General features: G+C 49.1%; 1 protein-coding gene across 9 annotated transcripts in view; it reads left to right on the forward strand.

The window, feature by feature from the left end:
* Positions 1–20,413, forward strand: part of PCGF3 (polycomb group ring finger 3) — a 57,898-nt gene that overhangs the window by 30,485 nt on the left and 7,000 nt on the right. For 4 of the 9 annotated variants that reach the window (XM_073804707.1, XM_033856447.2, XM_073804708.1 and 1 more), the window contains exons 7-9: positions 732–842; positions 1,703–1,791; positions 10,250–10,387. In XM_073804707.1, coding sequence (XP_073660808.1) covers positions 732–842; positions 1,703–1,791; positions 10,250–10,387 — 338 coding nt within the window. Of the gene's footprint in view, positions 1–731; positions 843–1,702; positions 1,792–10,249; positions 10,388–10,528; positions 17,563–19,557; positions 19,986–20,413 lie in introns of those variants that run through there. The other 5 variants (XR_012331803.1, XR_004526574.2, XM_033856453.2 and 2 more) reach the window with 5 other exon arrangements.

The following is a 20,413-nucleotide window of genomic DNA, read 5'->3' on the forward strand; positions in this document are numbered from 1 at the left end:
CTTGGTCACCTGCACGTAAATCTTTTTCACAGCGTGACTTACACGTTATTGGTTTGAGCAGCTTGGGTTTAAATTTCCTTTGCTACCTCCCGTGTGGCCCTGGGCGGTGACCGTTGCTTCGTTACGTGCATGTGAACTGTACATCAGTAGCCACCTTGTGTCACGGAGTCGGCCCTTCCCAGGAATGTGCGAGGGTCCAGCCTGGACCAGCTGTCCTCTCGCCTCCCGGCCCAGTCCCCACTCAGTGGTTGGAGGCCGACGGCCAGGGCAGGAGGCCGCGTGGTGCCCGTCGTCCCCGTTCAGTAGGGACCCTTCCCCTGTGGTGGGCGGCTCCGTGCCTCCAGGACTCAGCGAGCTGTGACCGCCAGCCACAGACGCCAGGGAGTACTGGTTCCCCCCGTCGGGCACACCTAGGGGCGGCCACAGCAGCGGTGGGGACGGCAGCCCTGCCTGGGAGGGGCCCGCGGGGCTGTGAACGCGCATCCGGAGAACCGGCAGCGCCCCCACTTGGGGGGCTCAGGCCCCGACCTGGGACGCGCCCCACGGCCCACAGCTGGTAGCTGCTCCAAAATTTGAGGGGGCACGGTCCAAAGCTGTTATCTTCTCACGAGTAGAAGCCTTCAGACTTTTAATCCAAGCCTTCAGTTTTCTTCATGTGATATTTGTGAGCAGAATTTTAATGTGATCCATTGCCTACTTAAGATTAAGGATTATATATTAATTTTTAATAGCGGAAATGAGAAAACAGAGGGAATTCTACCACAAATTAGGCCTGGAAGTGCCTGGAGACGTCAAGGGGGAGACCTGTTCTGCGAAACAGCACCTAGATTCCCATCGAAATGGTGAGTGAGCTGGGTTTTATTTGCTAGACCTTTTGCTAAGAGCCCCTTGTGTCCCTCCACTCCCCACACAAGTCCTTGACAGAGGTGTGGGCAGGCGTCAGTGTCACTTAGGTGGTGCTGAGAAATGGCGTCTCCGACCGAGGGGTTACGTGGTGGGCCAGTGAGAGGAAGCCTAAGGGGGTACCCGAAGGTGCCTGGAGGTGGGGTGTGGAGGGAGCACGGGCATGCAGACGGCGGGCCTCCCAGGGCTCTTCTCCCGGCTTTGTCTGTTTTCTCACAGAATGGCCAAACTCCACTTTGGCTATGACGTAAAATTAATGGTGCTTTAGAATCTGTACGTATCATAACAACTTATCTGAATCTTTGACGCCGTGGACCACACAGATTCCGAAACCCCTTTAGTCCGCCGTGTGCTTTTCTAACAGTGTGAGCAGCAGGGAGAGGCTTGGCTGTCGGCCTGGGAAGCGGGGGCTGCAGACTGTGCGAGCTCGGGGCCCCCCCGGGAGGCGAGGCCAAGAGGCAGCTAGGGAGCCAGGAATCCCGCCTTTCCCTAGGTGGGGTCTTAACATTTAAAGCCGTGCCGGAACAGTGAGAGTTCGGGGATGGCTCGCTGCCTGGCGTAGTTGAGGCGCGAGGCGTCGGTGGTGCTGGACTGGTGGGGCGCCTCTGCCCGGACACGTGCCACTGGCCCCGAGGACGCAGCACGTAAAGCACCGTGGAGAGCAGCGCTCCCCCAGCTCTCACGTGTGCAAACTCTTAATACAGTGGGTTTTTGTAGCGTTCAAGTGTGCGGTAGAGTTAAAAAACAACGGTTTAACACTTTGGATTCAAGACCCAGTATTTTCTGTTTTTGCTAAAAGGAGAAACCAAAGCGGATGACAGTTCGAACAAAGAAGCGGCAGAAGAGAAGCAGGAGGAGGACGGCGACTACCACAGGAGCGACGAGCAGGTGGGCGCTGCCTCAGCCCCCGCCCTCCCAGGGCCGCTTCTCGTTTAACAAAGAAGGAGGCCGAGGGCGACAGGCAGTACAGACGTTAAAACGTCAGCAACTTTCTTAGTTTTTCCTTCCAATTCCTTCCTTTACTTACCTTTCTTTCCCTTTTTTTGGCCGTGCCGCGTGGCTTGTGGGATCTTAGTTCCCCGACCAGGCCAGGGATCGAACCGGGGCCTTTGGCAGGGAGAGCACCAAATCCTAACCACTGGACTACCAGGGAGTTCCCATTCCCTTCTTTTTTTAATTGCCAAAGTAATGCATACTCACTGTGGAACATTTTAGGTATAAAAAGTTTAAAGTTCAGCCTCCACCCCCCGCGGGTATCTTCAGCTCCCCCCGACCCCAACCCCGGGTTGTCCTGTGGAGAATGTGGGGCAGGCATCTTCCATGCAAAGTAAGGTGAGAATGTCACCTCGAGGGCGCTATTCATATGTCACTTACTACATTATCAGATGAAAAAAGGAAAACTAAGTCATCACAGTGATGCTACAGAAGAGTTTGATAAAATCCCGTATCCACGTCTGTGGGTCTTTTTATTAGGGTACCTTGACTCGACAGCTACGGCAGTCGTCACACTTCATGATGGAACAGAGGTGTCTCGTGAGTGTCAGAGCAAGAAAATGTCCCTTCTCAGCTGTCACTCAGCATGAGTTGGGGGATCCAGCCCAAATAGTTAGGAGACGGGAGAACGTGAGCCGGGCGCGCCGTGGCTCTCAGATTACACGTCTTGTGACGTGGCACCTCGGACAGCGCAGGGAAACTGTTCGTTCGGGTGATGGGACCAGTGTGTCATAGTCAGACGCTGTGGGCGGCCTTGTTCACATAACTAATAAAAACGCTGAGGCCGCCTAACGAGAAATGTGTGAGGCTGAAACAAAGACACGCTCTTCTTATGGGAGAACGTAAGAGAAAACCGAATGGTTGGATGTTTCTGGATGGAAAGTTGGTGTCGAGTTCTCCCCAAATTAATCTCCGTGGTTGTGACTTTAACCGTTTATTATGAATAGGAATGTAACCAGTGGCTTCTGCGCCTCATCTGGGAGAGGAAAAGCTCGGGAATAGCCACGAAAACTTAGGGCCATTGGCTGTGTCAGGGTATACGTGTAGCATAGCTACCCACACACACATTTACGCAGACGGACACCTCGGGAGACACTGCGGTTCGGTGCCAGACCGCTATATAACACAAGTTGTGAATTTTGGGGGTTTCCCAGTGCGTATAAAAGTTATGTTTCCACCGTGCAGTAGTATGTTTAGTGTGTAGTTTCGTCATGTCTAAAGAACAACGTACATTGCTTAATTAAAAGATATTTTATTGCTAAAACTTGGTCATCATCTGGCAACACAGGGCTGCCACAAATCTTCAGTTCATAAAAAACACAGTATCTGCAAAGCACAATAAAGCAAGGTCTGCTTATATCCACCTTTCTATATATACATACGTATTCTAATCAGTGCATATATATTTAATAAGTAAAACATGAGGATGTGTACACTTATATTTATCAAAGACGTAATTAAGTAGTGTGGTTTAGGTATAAGAACGGAATAACGGAACCTTAATTTTCCAGTTTATATGCTTGTGTTGCTAAAACATTTCCACAAGCATCACAGGAGTAGAAGCGCGTCTGTGTGGAATGCTGGGTGTGCTCAGATGCGTTTCACGTGAATGGAGAGAAGAATAAACATTGGGGTGAAGGACGCCCCTCTGGGGCCCGCGTGTCCCCTCTCCTGGGCTCTGATGAGTTACCTCTTGTTGGACTTGGAGGCCCCGCGGGATCTGGGGTCGGAGCTGCCGGCCCGGCCCTTCCAGGCACAGGGTGGGCCCTCTCGCTTAACCCCTGCTCCGTCAGTGTTCAATCTCCAATGTTCGTGTTTATCGTTACTAATATTTCCCTTTTCTTTTTTACCCCAAACGTGCCGAAGATTTGTCTATTTGAGCGGTTGCTTTCAAGAGCCAGCAGCCTGCCCGGGGGGTGGGCCCCGCTGCATCCCTGTGGGGCGAGAGTCAGTGCCAGGCTGAGCGCCGCGCACCTGGTCTGTCACTGCTCTGAGCCGCGTGCTCTCACCAGATGGCTTCCAGTAACCAGGACGTTCGTTTCCCCAGACGTTCCCCTTCTGCAGGAGCGCGCTGTTTCCCCCGTTCGGAACTTGGCAGGATCCCTGTCCTGGGGAGGTCAGGGCTTTGGGAGCCCGTCTCTGCTACCATCCTGTGTCTGGTGTCCCACCTTCTCCTCCCACTCGGGGACCCTGCTCTCCACGCTGCCTCCTGGGACCCTGAGCCCCTGGGCTTCAACTTCGGACCCCTTCACAGCTGTTCTTCCCTTTTTCAAATAAGTTGTTCTGTTGTTACTTTAGTTCCAGGCCACTCCTCCCGAGAGCCTGCCCCCTCCATCCTCCAGGGCAGCTGCAGGCCCACCGGGCAGGGCCAGCTCCTTCGTCCTCAGCCTGTGCCGGGGGTGGGCTGCTGTTGATTACACAGGCGGTTTCGAGCGTGGGGTTGACCCCCCCCACCTGCTGCCGTCCCCCCGCCTCCTCTCCGGCACCGGGACCCTGGCGGCCTATCTGCTCCTGGCTGTCCCGGGCCTGTTCCTTGCAGGACACTCTGTCCTTCCGGTGGCTTCCTCCACGGTGGGGCTCAAAGGGTCTGTGCTTGGGAGTCTGTTCAGCCGCCTGTTTGGCAGTGTCCCTGCCGCCCGCACCGTGGCTCCCTTGGGAATCAGGTGTCCTGCCGCCGGGAGCGGGGCGCCCGGTTGGTCGGCACCTGGCCTGCCCTTCCCCAGGACGTGCCACGCGCTGCCCGCGAGGACCCCCGCCCTGTGGGGCTGAGGCGCCCTGGGGTCGGGGCGCTCGGAGCCACGGGGTGGGGACGCACCAGGGGCTCCAGGCGTGGGGCGTGGGAGAAGGGGAGAGGGTGGGCCCGGCCCGGAACAGGGCCTGCCAGGCGGGGAAGGGCCCGGAGCGTGGGCAGCGCGCGGCACAGGGCGTCAAGCGCTCAGCCCGGGAAGGGTTAGAAAGCAGCCGCGGGACTTGCTGGGCTCTCCAGAGACTGTTTACTGAGCGGGTATCCCAGCTGGGTGGAATGATGTAGCCACAAACCACAGAGCCCAGGGAACAGGTGTCTTTGTGCAGCTCCCTTTTCTCAGGTAAAATTATACTTTTGAGTTTCTTTGAGGTGCGTCACGTAGCCGCTTCCTGTAGGTGCCGTGTGACATGGAAGAGCTGTAGGACCGGCAATGTGTCCCGTGTCGCGTGCATAGCACACGCCGCGGGGTGAGGATTTCACTGTTTTCCGTCTGATGCTCTGATTATTCCAGCCCTCACGGACTCCTGGGTGCTGGCCCCAGCCTCCCCGGGCACGTCCTCCACGCGCTGGATGGAAAGGTCGTTTCCTTTCCATCTCCAGCTCCCGGGGAAGGGGGTGTGGCTCTCTCGGTTTCTTTACATGCAGATCGCATTCTGTGTTCGTGGGCCTGTGTGTTGGGTCTTTTGGCGTTTTCTCAGTCATTCTGCAGGAGTTGGCCTACACCTTTTTCATAGGCATTTGTTTAGTTTTGGTATCAAGGTAGTAAGTCTCAGAGCTGGGGATAGGCTCTCTTTTCCCATTTTTATTTTCTAGGAGAGTTTGTATGAGATTAAGAGCATCAGTTTTGTTGACTGTTTTGGTTAAACTTCCTGTATAAAGCCATCAGATCTTGGTTAATTCTTTTGGAGAGGGGTAGGAAGATTTTTAACCATCAATACAAATTAAATTTCCTTAATGATTTCAGTCCTACTCAGATCTTCTGTTTCTTTTTTAGTTCATTTGATCAGTTATATTTTTTCTAGGAAACTTTCTGTTTGGACTTAGGTTTTCAACGCTTGGGGCATGAAACGGTCCCTAGAATTCTTTGCTTGTCTTCGGGCCTTGCCACCTGTGCACCTATTTCTCCGTCTCTCTTCCTGGCGTCACAGCATGCCTCCCGCTTTCTTGGTGGTTGTTGCCAGAGGCTGAACCACTTTCTTTTCTGCCAGTCTCTCCTTCCTTCTGCTCTTCCTACATTCCCTCTTGTACTTTTCTCTTAATTTCTTGAGTTGAATTTTCATATAGCTGCCATTATACTGTTTGGTTCTAAATATTTTGAAATGTTCATTGTGATTTCTTTTTGACCCACTACTTATTTTTTAAAGTATGCATTGAAAATTTTGAACATCAAATCTTACTAAAAAGCTACAGTAATCAAGACGTTTGTTTTAGGTGTTAAGGTAGACTTTTAAGTCAGTGGAACCAATTCTGGAGTCTAGAAATAAGCCCTTAGATTTAGGGTCATTTGGTTTTCAGCACGGGTGCCACGGCCCTTCACTGGGGGAAGGATAGTGTCTTCTTCGAGTGGTGCTGGGACAGTTGGACGGACATCCACGTGCAGAAAGGTTCATTTGTGCCTTGCCTCACACCACATACGAAAGTTAGCTCAAAATATAAGAGCTAGGGCTTCCCTGGTGGCACAGTGGTTAGAAATCTGCCTGCCAATGCAGGACACACAGGTTCGAGCCCTAGTCCGGGAGAATCCCGGATGCCACAGAGCAGCTGGGCCCGTGCGCCACGACTACTGAGCTTGCGCTCTAGAGCCTGCGAGCCACAGCTGCTGAGGCCCCGTGCCATGGCTGCTGAAGCCCGCGCGCCTGGAGCCCATGCTCTGCGACAGGGGAAGCCGCCGCAATGAGAAGCCCGTGCACTGCAGCAAGGACCCAATGCAGCCAAAGATGAAATAAATAAAATAAATAAATTGATTAAAATATATATATAAGAGCTAAAAGTTGAAAACCTTTATAGGAAAACATGAGAGAAACTGTTTAGGGCCTTGGGTTAGGCCTGTAGTTCTCAGATCCAAAACCAAGAACACAACTCAGGAAATAAAATTGATAAACTGACTTCATGAAATTAAGAACTGCTGCTCGTGGGACTTGCCTGGCGGTCCAGTGGTTAGGACTCCACACTTCCACTGCAGGGGGTGTGGGTTTGATCCCTGATCGGGGAGCTAACATCCTGCGTGCCGCATAGTGGGGCCAGAAACTAAGACAAATTAAACATAAAGCAAGCAGCACTTTGAGAAAAGAAATGAAAGAACTGCTGCTCTTTGGGACCTCTCTGCTGGTCCGACGGATCGGACTCTGCTCTCTCACTGCCGAGGGCCCATGTTCAGTCCCTGGTCAGGGGCCTAACGACAGTGCAGCCAAAAAAAAAAAAAAAAAAAATTGCTGCTCTTCAAAGGACTCTATTAAGAAAATTTTAAAAGGCCACAGACTGGGAGAAAATACTGGCAAATCACATTTCTGGAAAGGACTTGTATCTATAATATATAACTCTTAAACTCAATAAGAAGATAAACAGTCCAATTAAGAAATTGGCAAAAGGTTTCAGTAGACGTTTCACCAAAGAATTACAAATGGTTAATAGTCACGTGAAATGATGTTCAACAACTTTAGTCATTAGGGAAATGCCGATTAAAACCATAATGAAGTAGCATTTTACACTCACCAGGATGGCTACAATCCAAAAGACAGCCGCTGACAGGCGTTGACGGGGATGTTGACAAATGGGAACTGGTCAGCGGTGCAAGGTGCTGCCGTGCACCTGAGTCTCACACCGCTTTACGGTGCGACAGGAGTCCGATGGGAAGACTGCGTCTTGTATGATCCCATCTATAGCCTGTCCAGGAGAGGCCGGTCCACAGGCACAGGCCGAGGGGTGGCCGCCTGGGGTGGGGCGGGGTTGGCCACCGAGGCTCCGAGAGTCTTTATGGGCTGACGGGACCGACCTCAGACTGGATGGTGGTGATGGCCGCCCACCTCTTTAAATGTACTAAAACTTCCTGAGTGGTATACTTAAAACAGATACATGTGCATTATACCACAATGAAGCGGTTAAAAAGTTACAAACACGCTTTATCTTGGTGCGTTTAAATAGGTAATACATTCATACAGTCCAGAGGTTAACATTGTGTGAAAGGTTTAAACGTGTTACCGTCCTGAGTTCCTCCACGTACGTCATACTCCGTGGTCACCCCTGCGTTCACACAAACTGAGCCTCCTCGTCGGGTGACACGCCCGTAGTTGGGGAGCCTGTGCCCTCTCTACCTGGTCAGCACCTCTGACGGGCACGAGGCCTCTCCGGCTGGGGTACAGGAGTGCAGCCGGCGGCCCTGCCCGTGCCCACGCGGCTACCGGTGCTGGGTTGAGGGTTCCGTGTGCGGCTGGTTCCTGCCGGGGTCTTGGGCCTGTTGCTTTGGCCCTGGACACAGACGCCCGTCTGGCCCGTGTGCCTGAGGCCGGCTGACAGAGACTCTGAAGCCCCGCTGCGCCGGCGACTTCTGCTTCTCATCGTTCTGTCAACTTAAGTTTGCTGCTAGGTGCATTCGGCTTCAGAAATGCTCCCCACCCTTAGGGAGTTTCTTCTTATTAAGAAATCTGTTTTATGTAATAACACAGCTCTGCCTGCTTTTATTTTCGCCTGGTATTTGGTATTTCAGTTTTTTTAACATCTTTCTTAAATGTGACACTTTCTACAGCAGAGAGCTGGGGTTTTTTTAAAAATTGAATCAAAATTTATTTAACTGGCAAGTTATTTTACATTTACCACGATTGCTAGTAAAGTTGGGTTTGTTTCTGCTTTAGTTTGTGCTTTCCATTTGTACTTTTTATGCCGCCTCCCTTGAGTCCCTTCTGTAGAATTAATAAATTTTATTTAATCTCTTTTTTGCCTCTGATTGGCAGGCTATATGTCCTATTTTTATTATTTTAGTGCTAATGAAATTCTAAAATGAATGCATTTTTTAAAAGTCCAGAATTAACATGAGTCTCTTTCTGTCCCTCCTAAACAACACCAGAGCTTGCCTGCTGCCTGGGCGCCTCCTAAACCCCGGCCAGTCCATCCACTTCAGGCCTTTTCTTCCTGAGCTACATCTTCTCCTACTTACGTTCTGTTTTCGTTTGCAGATGACTTTATTCATTTCCACCCTGAATGATAATTTCGCTCTTCCTTCTTGTCGGCTGAGGGTCTGGGCTCAGTGGCCTGAGCGCCAGCCCTGCCTGTGGGCCCACCTCTGTGGCTGCCCTGGGCCTTGGCCCCCTGTGTTGAGGGGTCGCCATGTCTGTCTGGGTGCAGGTTTCCTCTTACTTCCTTTGTTTTGGGTTCTTTTGCTTCCTGAATTTGAGGCCTTATGTCTTTGATCGTTTGGGGGGATCCTTAGTCATTATTTCTCAAATTTTGCCTTTCCCTTATTTTCTCTTCTTTCCTCTGGAACTCTTGTGATGTGTTTGTTAGACTCTTTGATCTGTCTGCACGTCTCTTACCTTTCTTTTGTTTTCTTATTTTAATTGATATCTTTGCTCAAATGGATCTTTCAGAAAATTGATCTGCCTTCAGCTGAGACTAACTAATCTGCGATTTGACCATCCATTGAATTTTTAATTTACGTGAATAGGTTTTTTATTTTTAGAAGTTACATTTGGTTATCTTTTGTACCTGCCTGTTCTTTATTCTTAGTGTGTTACGTTTTTAATTCCTACTTTCATGCCTCTAGTAGTTTTAGACATACATATTTCAGTTAATTCCTTTGTTAATTCTTTTGCCTGAACTTTGGGGGTCTGCTTGTGCCGTTTTTTGTGGCTGTTGCGAGAGAATTACTTGCCTGTGAGTGAGGTGAGGTGAGGTATCTAAGGTGGGACTTTCTCAACTGTGGCCGGGGCTGTCCCTCCTCAGCACATTCCCTTCTGCGTCTGCCAGGCACCACCTGATCCTAGAGTCACTTTTCCTTAGTTTGTCGTCTTGAAGTTCGTGCCACACACCGAGTGCTCTAATCCCACTGAACGCGATCTTGCGGGATAGAGCTGTGAGCTTCAGACTTTGCGCCTTTGCTCAGAGAGCGCTGTTCTCTAGTGAGTTTGCTGTCTCCTTCAACCTCCTTTGGAGGCCTTCCTCGATGAAGGGTCCGTGGTGCCCGCCGTGTGTGTGGCGTGTCTTTCCTGAGCGCTCAGCACAGCCTCTGGGGAGATGCATGTGTGTCCCACCGGCCAGAAGCTTTTAGAGCAGGGCTCCAGTCTTTGTCGGTTTAACTCTGAGGCCAGCACATACTGCCGCAATAAATAAATAATTCTCGGGTTTACTTTAAAGTGCTGTGCTAATAAGACAGAATAAATAGTGTTAGATTTTTATTTCCCAAAATGGCAAATAGTGAACAGATTTTTAAGACAGTGTAAAAAGATTAAAGGGAAATTCTTTTTCTACGGTGTTAGGTCAAAACAGATTTATGATTTCAAAAAAGTCAGCGTTCTTCGATTTAATGGAATCCGTAGATATCTAAGAAAGCCTCCAGTGAGTAGCCCGGTAGGGCCCCCTTGATGAGCCTGCCCAGCTGTGTCCTTTCTCTTGCAGGTGAGCATCTGTCTGGAATGCAACAGCAGCAAACTGCGGGGCCTGAAACGGAAGTGGATCCGCTGCTCAGCCCAGGCCACAGTCCTGCACCTAAAGAAGTTCATTGCCAAAAAACTCAACCTCTCGTCTTTCAACGAGGTAAATAGAAGCTATAGCGAGTCACTTCTTGTTTGTAAAAGTGATGCTTCTGAAGTTCTTCGGGTTTGTTTGCTTTTTACAGTCCTGTTTGGACATTTTCAATCAGAAAAAAAAATCTGCATTTGTTTTGCCTACCCCCAGATAGTGTGATAGTAAATAGCGGTGAAGACAGTGGAGGCCCAGAGCCCACAAACACGGGAAGCCACTGTTGAGAGAAGAGGAAATGCCGAGGGGGCTGCAACAAGATATGTTAAATATTTTCTTTTTTTTTTAAATTAATTAATTAATTTGTTTATTTTTGGCTGTGTTGGGTCTTCGTTGCGGCGCGCGGGCTTCTCACCGCGGTGGCTTCTCTTGTTGCGGAACACGGGCTCTAGGCGCGCGGGCTTCAGTAGTTGTGGCGCACAGGCTTAGTTGCTCTGCGGCATGTGGGATCTTCCCGGACCAGGGCTCAAACCCGTGTTTCCTGCATTGGCAGGCGGATTCTTAACCACTGCGCCACTAGGGAAGCCCAGGATATGTTAAATATTTTCACCACAAAGAGAAGTTCTGTTCTTCAGTTTTGCAAACGGATGGATGGGTGGATGGGGATGGATAGGACGGGTGGGTAGATAGAGAAGATACTTCCCAGTTCCGATAAATGCTGAGAATAAAGTAAAACGTGTCCCCTAGTGGTGCAGAGCAGGGCGGTGCACAGAGGGGTGAGAGCACATCAGCTTAGGGGTCGTTGGGGAACCCTCCCGAGGGCGTTCACTTCTGCTCAGACATAAACTGTCAGCAGGAGCTGGCTGTGTACCAGCAGGTGTCAAGAGGAGGCACTGGGGGGCCTTAAGCCGGGGGCTTGTGGTGAGAACAGCCCTGAGGCTGTGAGGCAGGTGGGCTGCTGGGGTTCCGAGACGGAAGCAGGAGCGACCGGTTGAGGGGAGTCTGTGGCAGAAGTCCCAGGAGAGACAGGCCAGGGTAGTGCGGTAAGGATGGAAAACTGAGGCCGACTTCTCAGGTGGGCTGTAGAGAACAGTGGGTAGGACGTGGCCCTGCAAAGACGTGTGTCCACAGCCAACCCCGCAACCTGTAAGCGTGGTCTTTGCCAGAAAAAGGGTGTTTTCAGATATACTGAAGTTCAGGATCCTGAGATGAGATAATCCTGGATTATCTGGGCTGCCCCTAAATTCAGTGACATGTGCCCTCACAAAAGTGAGGCAGAGGGAAATTCGAGACACGCACAGAGGAGAAGATGGTGTGAGGACAGAGACGAGAGGCTGGGGTGATGCGGCCACAAGCCAGTGGATGCCTGGAGCCCCCAGAAGCTGGAAGAGGCAGGAAGGATCTTCCCCTGGAGCCTCCAGACTGAGCACAGCCCGGCCGGCACCTTGATTTTGAACTTCTGGCCTCCACATCTGTGAGAAAATGAGTACCTGTTGTTTTAAGCCACCAGGTTTGTGGTACGTTGTCATCCCTGCCACGGGAAACCAAAACAGATTTCAATACCAGGAAGTGGAGTGCTGCTGTAACAAATACCTAAAAATGTGGCGGTGCCTTCGGATTTGGGTAAGAGGTACAGGTTGGAAGAATTTTGAGAAACACGATTTTTAAAAACCCGAATCGCCTTGAAGAGACTGTCGATATGAACGTGTCCATTAAAGGTGACTCTGGGGACGGCCGAGAGGGAAGCGCGGAGCATGGCGGAGAAAGCGCCCGTCACCTTTGAAGGTGCGTGTTGCACAAACAGAGTGTTGGTGGAAATAGGAGTATTAAAGATGCTACTGGTGAGAGCTCAGAAGGGAAAAAGGAGCATAGTATTGGAAATGGGGCAGAAAAGTGATTCTAGCTACACAGTGGCAGAAAACTGGCTGAGTTGTGTTCTGCGGTGTGTGGAAAACAGAACTTGGAAGTGGTGAACACGGATATTTAGCTGAGGACGTTTTCAAGCAAAGTGCTGAAGACGTGGTCTGGTTTCTTCTTGCTGCCTGTAATAAAATGTCAGAGATGAATTCAGGAAGGAACTGCGCAACGAAAAGGAACCAGCACTTGATGATTTTGAAAAGTCACAGCCTATCCAGATTGCAAAAAGACGGTAATATTAGGAGTTTGACCGTTAGAAAAACGTGCTCTGGAGAGAAGGCCAAGCGTGTAGCTGTTCAGCCTTTTGCTAAAGGGATTAGTTGTTTGACTCACGGCGGCTCAGCCGTCTCATGGCGGAACAGAGAGGAGTTATCCAGGAAAGATCTGCAGAGCCTGGACCTCTGACACACATGGGAGACGCACAAGGTTTCTAAGAACGTGCTGTCAGCAGAACCACCACCAACTCGTACTGAGGGACAGAGACAGGGAGAAGCGAGGGGCCATCAGACTCCAAACGCTGCGCGCGGGGAGTGGGCTGGTGGAGCTGCCAAGGCGAGCTACCCCTAAAGGAAAAGGAGGGACGGCTCCAAGGCAGAGCCCGGGGCCCAGAGGCTGAGGCCATCAGGGCCCAGAGAGCAGGAGGAACGGCTCCAAGGCAGAGCCCGGGGCCCAGAGGCTGAGGCCATCAGGGCCCAGAGAGCAGGAGGAACGGCTCCAAGGCAGAGCCCGGGGCCCAGAGGCTGAGGCCATCAGGGCCCAGAGAGCAGGACCTTGACCCACAGTGAGCTCTTCTCAGGTCTTGAAACCTCATGGAATTTTCCCTGCTGGATTTCAAACTTTATTGAGACCAGTGATCCCTTACGCCTTCTAATGTGTCTCCCTTTTGGACTAGGAATATCTATCCTGCCCCAGCCTTGTATCTGGAAAGCAGATAATGTGTTTTCTAGCTTCGCAGGTCCACAGCTGGAAAGGCATTTGCCCCAGGAGGCATCGTACCCAGAGTCTCACCTATACCTGACTCCTGTGATTTAGAAGATAAGATCTGGGACTTGGAGCTGATGGTGTGTAGATGAGATTTGGGGATTTGGAGTTGATGCTGGAGTAGATTGGGTCCCTTGGAGATGTTGGGGTTCGGTGAGTGTGTTTTGCACGTGGGATGGATGTGGATTTTGCTGGGTCAGAAGGCAGACTGTAGTATGTTATGTGGTGACACAGCCAAAAGATATGTCTACTTCTAACCCCCAGAACACGTGAATATGACTTTATTTGAAAAAAAAGATTTCTGCAGACATGTAAAGAGTCTTGGGATGAAGAGACCATCGTGTGTTATCCAGGTGGGCCCTACCTTCAATAACAAGTGTCCTTATGAGAGAAGGCAGACACAAATTGTCTCAATAGATTTAATTATACAAAGTATCTTCTCAGACCACAGTGGCATGAAGTTAGAAATCAATAACCAAGGGAAAACTGGAAAATGCACAGAATTGTGGAAATGAAACAACGCAGCTTTAAACAGCCAGCGGATCAAAGGTTAGAAAATACTTAGAGAAGAATGAGAACAAAAACACCACGTCCCAAAACTAATGGGATACAGTGAAAGCAGTGCTAAGGGGAGATTCATAGCTATAAACACTTACCTGAAAGACAAGGAAGATCTCAAATCAACAACCTAAATTTACAACTTAAGGAACTAGAAAAAGAAGGGTAAGCTGAACCCAAAGCTAGCGGAAGGAAGAGAATAGTAAAGATTAGAGCAGAAATAGACAAAATAGGGAACAGGAAAACGATAGAGAAAATCAATGGTTCTTCAGAAAGGTCAGCAATGTTGACAGACTTGTAGCTGGATGAGCTAAGAGAAGACTCAAATTCTGTAATCTGAAATGGAAGTAGGGACATCACTACTGATTCTTCAGAAATAGGTTGTAAGAGATCACTATGCACAATTGTATGCCAACAAATTGGATAACCAAACGAAATGGACAAATTCCTAGAAACACAAAGCTATCAAGACTAAGTCACAAAGACGTGGAAAATCTGAACAGACCTATAGCTCATAAGGAGATTGAATCACTAATCAAAATCTCCTAACAAAGAAAAGCCCTGGACCTGACAGCTTCACTGAATTCTACCAAACATTTAAAGAATTAGTACCCGTCCTTCTCAAACTTTTCCAAAAGGTCGAAGAGGAGGGAGTGCTTCCCAACTCATTTCATGAGGCCAGCATAACCCTGATGACAAAGCCAAATAAAGACACTACAAGAAAAGAAAACTACAGACCAATATCCCATATGCACATTGATGCAAATATCCCAACAAAATGCTAACAAACAGAATTCAGTATATGTTAAAAGGTTTTACACACCATGCGCAGGCGGGACTTATTTCTGGAGTGCAAGGATGGTTCAGCATATGAAAATTGATTAATATAATTATGCCACATCAACAGAGTGCAGGAAAAACCACACGATCATCTCAGTTGATGCAGAAAAAGCATTTGACAAAATTGAATGCCCTTTCATGATAAACACACTGAACAAACTAGAAAGAGTAGCCATATATGAAAGTAAAGTAAAATCCATACATGAAAAACCCATTCTGAATATCACACTCAGTGGTGAGAAAGTGAAAGCCTTTTCTCTAAGATAAGGAACAAGCCAGGGAGGCCCACTTTTGCCCTTTCTAGTCAACATAATACTGGGAATCCTAGCCAGAAAAATTAGACAAGAAAAAGAAATAAAACACATCCAAATTGGAAAAGAAGAATTTAAAACATTATCTCGTTTGCAGATGATATGATTTTATATGTAGAAAACCCTAAAAATTCCACGCACACAGACATGAAAAAGAACCTGTCAGAACTAATAAATTAATTCAGCAAGGTAGCAGAATAGAAAGTCAACAGAAAAATCATATGCATTAGCTCAGTATCAAAAAAACAAACAACCCAATCCAGAAATGGTCAGAAGACCTAAATAGATATTTCTCCAGAGAAGACATACAGATTGCCAACAAACACATGAAAGAATGCTCAACATCATTAATCATTAGAGAAATGCAAATCAAAACTACAATGAGGTATCACCTCTCACCGGTCAGAATGGCCATCATCAAAAAATCTAGAAACAATAAATGCTGGAGAGGGTGTGGAGAAAAGGGAATCCTCCTGCACTGTTGATGGGAATGTAAATTGATACAGCCACTATGGAGAACAGTATGGAGGTTCCTTAAAAAGCTAAAAATAGAACTACCATACGACCCAGCAATCCCACTACTGGGCATATACCCTGAGAAAACCGTAATTCCAGAAGAGTCATGTACCAAGATGTTCATTGCATCTCTATTTACAATAGCCAGGACATGGAAGCAACCTAAGGGTCCATCAACAGATGAATGGATAAAGATGATTGGCACATATATACAATGGAATATTACTCAGCCATAAAAAGAAACGAAATTGAGTTATTTGCAGTGAGGTGGATGGACCTAGAGTCTGTCATACAGAGTGAAGTAAGTCAGAAAGAGAAAAACAAATACCGTATGCTAACACATATATATGGAATCTTAGGGAAAAAATGGTTCTGATGAACCTAAGGGCCGGACAGGAATAAAGACACAGACGTAGAGAATGGACTGGAGGACACGGGGAGGGGGAAGGGTAAGCTGGCACAAAGTGAGAGAGTGGCATGGATGTATATACACTACCAAATGTAGAATAGATAGCTAGTGGGAAGCAGCCGCATAGCACAGGGAGATCAGCTCGGTGCTCTGTGACCACCTGGGGGTGGGGTAGGGAGGGTGGGAGGGAGACACAAGAGGGAGGAGATATGGGGATATATGTATATGTATAGCTGATTCACTTTGTTATAAAGCAGCAACTAACACACCATTGTAAAGCAATTGTACTCCAATAAAGATGTTAAAAAAATCAGATGCATTTTTGTACATGAGCAATGAACAATCTGAAAAGGAAATTACAGAACTCATTTCATTTATAGTAGCATCATAAAGAATAAAATACTTAGGAATTAACCAAGGAGGTGAAAGACTTGTACAATGAAAGTTACGAAAATTGCTGAAAGAAAGACAAGCACGTGGAAACACATCCCACATTCATGGATTGGAAGACTTAATATTGTTAAAATGTCAGTATTACCCAAGTAATCTACAGATTCAGTGCAATTCCTATCAAAATCCCAAAGATGTTTCTTGCGGGAAAAAAAAAAGAAATCCATCCTAACTTTTTTATGGACTCTCAAGGGACCCAAATAGCCAAAACAGTCTTGAAAAAGAGCCAAACTGGAGGACTTGAACTTACTCTAAAGATAACACGAATCAAAACTGTGGTGTTGGCCTAAAGACAGACAGACTAATGGAGCAGAATAGAGAGCTCAAAAGTAAACCCTCACATATGTGGTCAACTGACTTTTGACAAGGGTGCCAGGACCCTTCAATAGTCTTTTCAACAAATGGTGCTGAGAAAACTGGATATCCACATGCAAAATAATGGAGTTTGACCCTTACCTAATACGATATACAAAAATTAATTCAAGGGACTTCTCTGGTGGTCCAGTGGTTAAGACTCCGTGCTCCCAATGCAGGGGGTCCAGGTTCAATCCCTCGTCAGGGAACTAGATCTCACATGCCACAACTAAAGATCCTTGCGTGCCGCAGCGAAGATCCCACATGCCTCAACTAAGACCCAGCGCAGCCAAATAAGTAAATAAATATTTTTTTTAAAAAATGTATCAGGGATATAAACGTAAAACCTAAAACAATAAAACTCTTAAAAGAAAACACAGGACAAAAGCTTAATGACGTTGGAGTTGTCAGTGATTGGTTGGGTAGAATACCCAAGGGCACAGGCAACAGAAAGAAAAATAGACAGTTGGGACTTCCTTGAAATTTAAAAAAAAAATTGTACACAATGGAAGAAAGTATTTGCAAGTCATATTTCTGACAAGGAATTACTATCCAGAATATATAGACAGTTCCTAAAATTCAACACAAACTCAAAACAACTTGAGTAGACATTTCTCCAAAGAAGATATATGAGTGGCTGACAAGCACATGAAAACATGCTCCGCTTCCCTGGTGGCGCAGTGGTTGAGAGTCCGCCTGCCGATGCAGGGCACACGGGTTCGTGCCCCGGTCCGGGAGGATCCCACATGCCACGGAGCGGCTGGGCCCGTGAGCCATGGCCGCTGAGCCTGCGCATCCGGAGCCTGTGCTCCGCAACGGGAGAGGCCACAGCAGTGAGAGGCCCGCGAACCGCAAAAAAAAAAAAAAAAAAAAAAAAACATGCTCAACATCACTAATCATAGAGGAAATGCAAATCAGAACTGTAATGAGACCCAGCCCATACCCAGTAGGATGGCTACCGTAAGAAATACGTCGCAAGTGCCGGTGAGGAAATGGAGACGTTGTCACCTTGTGCACTGCTGGTGGATGCAAAATGGTGCAGCCACTCTGGAAAACGGTACGGGCGTTTCTCAAAAAACTAAACATAGAGCTACCATGAACACCAACAATTCCACCTCTGGGTAAAGATACCCAAAAGAATTGAAAACAGGATCCCAAGGAGATATTTGTACCCCCATGTTCGTAGCAGCATTATTGGCAGTAGGCAAAAGGTTATACATGAACAAAATGTGGTCCGTCCATACAATGAATATTCAGCCCCAGACAGGAGGGAAATTCTACACCCGCTACAACGTGGGTGAACCTTGAGGACATGATGCCAACTGAAATGGGCTGGGCACAAAGGGGCAAGTACTGTCTGATTCCACTGTACAAGGTCCCTAGAATCATAAAGACAGAAGGTAGAATCAGGGTTTCCAGGGGCTGGGGACAGGGGGATGGGAAGTTATAATGGGGACAGAGTTACAGTTTTACAAGATGAAAAGTCTGTGGATGGATGTGGTGACAGGTGCACGTTACGAATGTACTTAATACCACTGAGCTGTGCACTTAAAAATGGTTAAGATGGTAAATTTTACGTGTGTTTTACCACAATTTTTTTAACAATATAAAGGAATGAACTATTGATACCCACAGAGAAAAGAGTAGAGAGAGTTTTGAGACACAGAGTGGAAGGGCCACCTGAGGATGGAAGCAGAGGTTGGAGGGATGCAGCCACAGGTCAGGGAACCCTGGAGACTCCAGAGGTTGCGAGCCCGTGGACTCCCAGACTGAACTCTGAGGCTGCGTTTCTGGAGTTACACGTCCCAAAGTTATGGTGTTTCCATGGCAGCCACAGGAGTCACAGGTGCCGGACCCTTCTTCCCTTGCCCTGAGAGAGAAGTTTAGAAGACCATCTGGGGGCTTCCCTGGCGGTCTGGTGGTTAGGACTCAGCAGTTTCACTGAGGTGGCCCGGGTTCAGTCCCTGGTCGGGAACTAAGATCCTGCAAGCCATGCGGTGCTGCCAAAAAAAACTAGAAAATATAAAAATAAAAGACCATCTGGGTCAACAGCATTTGTCATCAGGGAAGTGCAAATTACAACAGCAAGATCCACTCCACACCTGTCAGAGCGGCCGGAATCCAGAGCGCTGGCGACGCTGGGTGCTGAGCAGCAGGGACCCTCATCCCCACCGCTGGGAACGCAGGACGGTGCAGCCGCTCCGAAGGCAGCTGCGTGGTTTCTCACAAAACTAAACCCACTCTCACCATACGATTCAGCCGTCAAGCCCCTTGGTACTTACCCAGAGGAGCTGAAAACTTATGTCCACACAGAAACCTGCACGCAGATGTCTATAGCAGCTTTAATCGTAGTTGTCAAAACTTGGAGACAGCTAAGGTGTCCTTCAGAAAGTGAATGGATACGTAAACAGTGGCCCATCCAGACAAATATTACTCAGCACTAAAAAGAAAGGAGCTATCAAACCATGAAAAGACACGGCGGAGCCTTCAGCGCGTACGACTGAGAGAAAGAAGCCAGCCTAGAAGGCTGCCCACTGTGTGCTCCAGTTCTATGACATTCTGGAAAAGGTAAAACTGTGGAGACAGTGAAAGGGTCACTGGTTGCTGGGGGCTGACGGGGAGGGATGAACAGGCAGGGAAACGACTCTGTGTGACGCTGTCATGGAGGACACACGTCGTCATACGTTTGTCCAGACCCCCAGAAGGCACAACACGGAGCGTGAACCCTCATGTGAACCACAGGCTGCGGGTGGTGAGGGCGGTCATCGGTTGTAACGAACGTTTTCATCGGGGCTGTTGATGGTGGAGGAGGCTGTGAGGTGGGGGCAGGAGATACACGAGAACTCTACCTTCTGTGAAATTTTGCGCAAACCTAAAACCGCTCTAAAAAGTCTTTTAAAACTAAAAAGGGAGAAGCTGTCTGTGGAGCCCATTACCTTCTTCCACTGAGGTGAAGGGGACAAACCTGGCCAAGAGGGGACTGATGTCGGGGGACAGCGTGCTCTCTAGTGAAGGCAGTCTGGGCGCCAGAGCCCCGTGACGGGGGCGCTGCCTTGTTGTGTGCGGACGGAGGCCCCCCGGTGCTCTGGGCCCGCTGGGGGCTTGGGCCTTCCAGGCGCCGCTTCCCACCTGTGCTGCCCCAGAAGGAGGGCAGGTGGCCCTTCAGCGACTGGCGTGACCGCTGCGGCCCCAGAGACCATGTGTCCTGAGCGCCGAGCCCTTGGCCCCGCTGACCGAGGTCTTGCTCTCCCGTCAGCTGGACATTTTATGCAACGAGGAGATCCTGGGCAAGGACCACACGCTCAAATTCGTCGTCGTCACGAGGTGGAGATTCAAGGTGAGACTTTGGCGTGGCGCGTTGTGTGTGATCTTCAGGGGCTGCTCAGGGCAGCAGCTGCTTTGTGGGCATATCTGTTTCCTGGAGTTCAGGCATAACGAGCAGACCGGGCACGGGGTTGTCAGGAATGCGGCCGTTCTGAAGCTGCATCGGCCTCAGAGTTGTGTGGTCGGGGAAGGCGTGGCCTCCAGGCCCTGACTCGCCCCACCCCTCCTGGTTGAGGTGACCGGCGTCCTGGGAGGGCGTGGCCGCTGCAGTCAGAGGACACGTCCCCTCGAGCCGCAGCGCCTCTCTCTGGAACAGGAGGCAGATGAGTGGGACCCCATCTTCGGGGGCTGCCTGGGAGCAGGGTAGAGACAGCCTGGCCGACACCCCCAGCCGGAGCCGAGGTCTGAGGGCGAGTGGGGCACAGAGAGAAAAGGCAGGAG

The sequence above is a fragment of the Tursiops truncatus genome, chromosome 5 (assembly GCF_011762595.2).
Source record: "Tursiops truncatus isolate mTurTru1 chromosome 5, mTurTru1.mat.Y, whole genome shotgun sequence".
NCBI classification, from domain to species: domain Eukaryota; kingdom Metazoa; phylum Chordata; class Mammalia; order Artiodactyla; family Delphinidae; genus Tursiops; species Tursiops truncatus.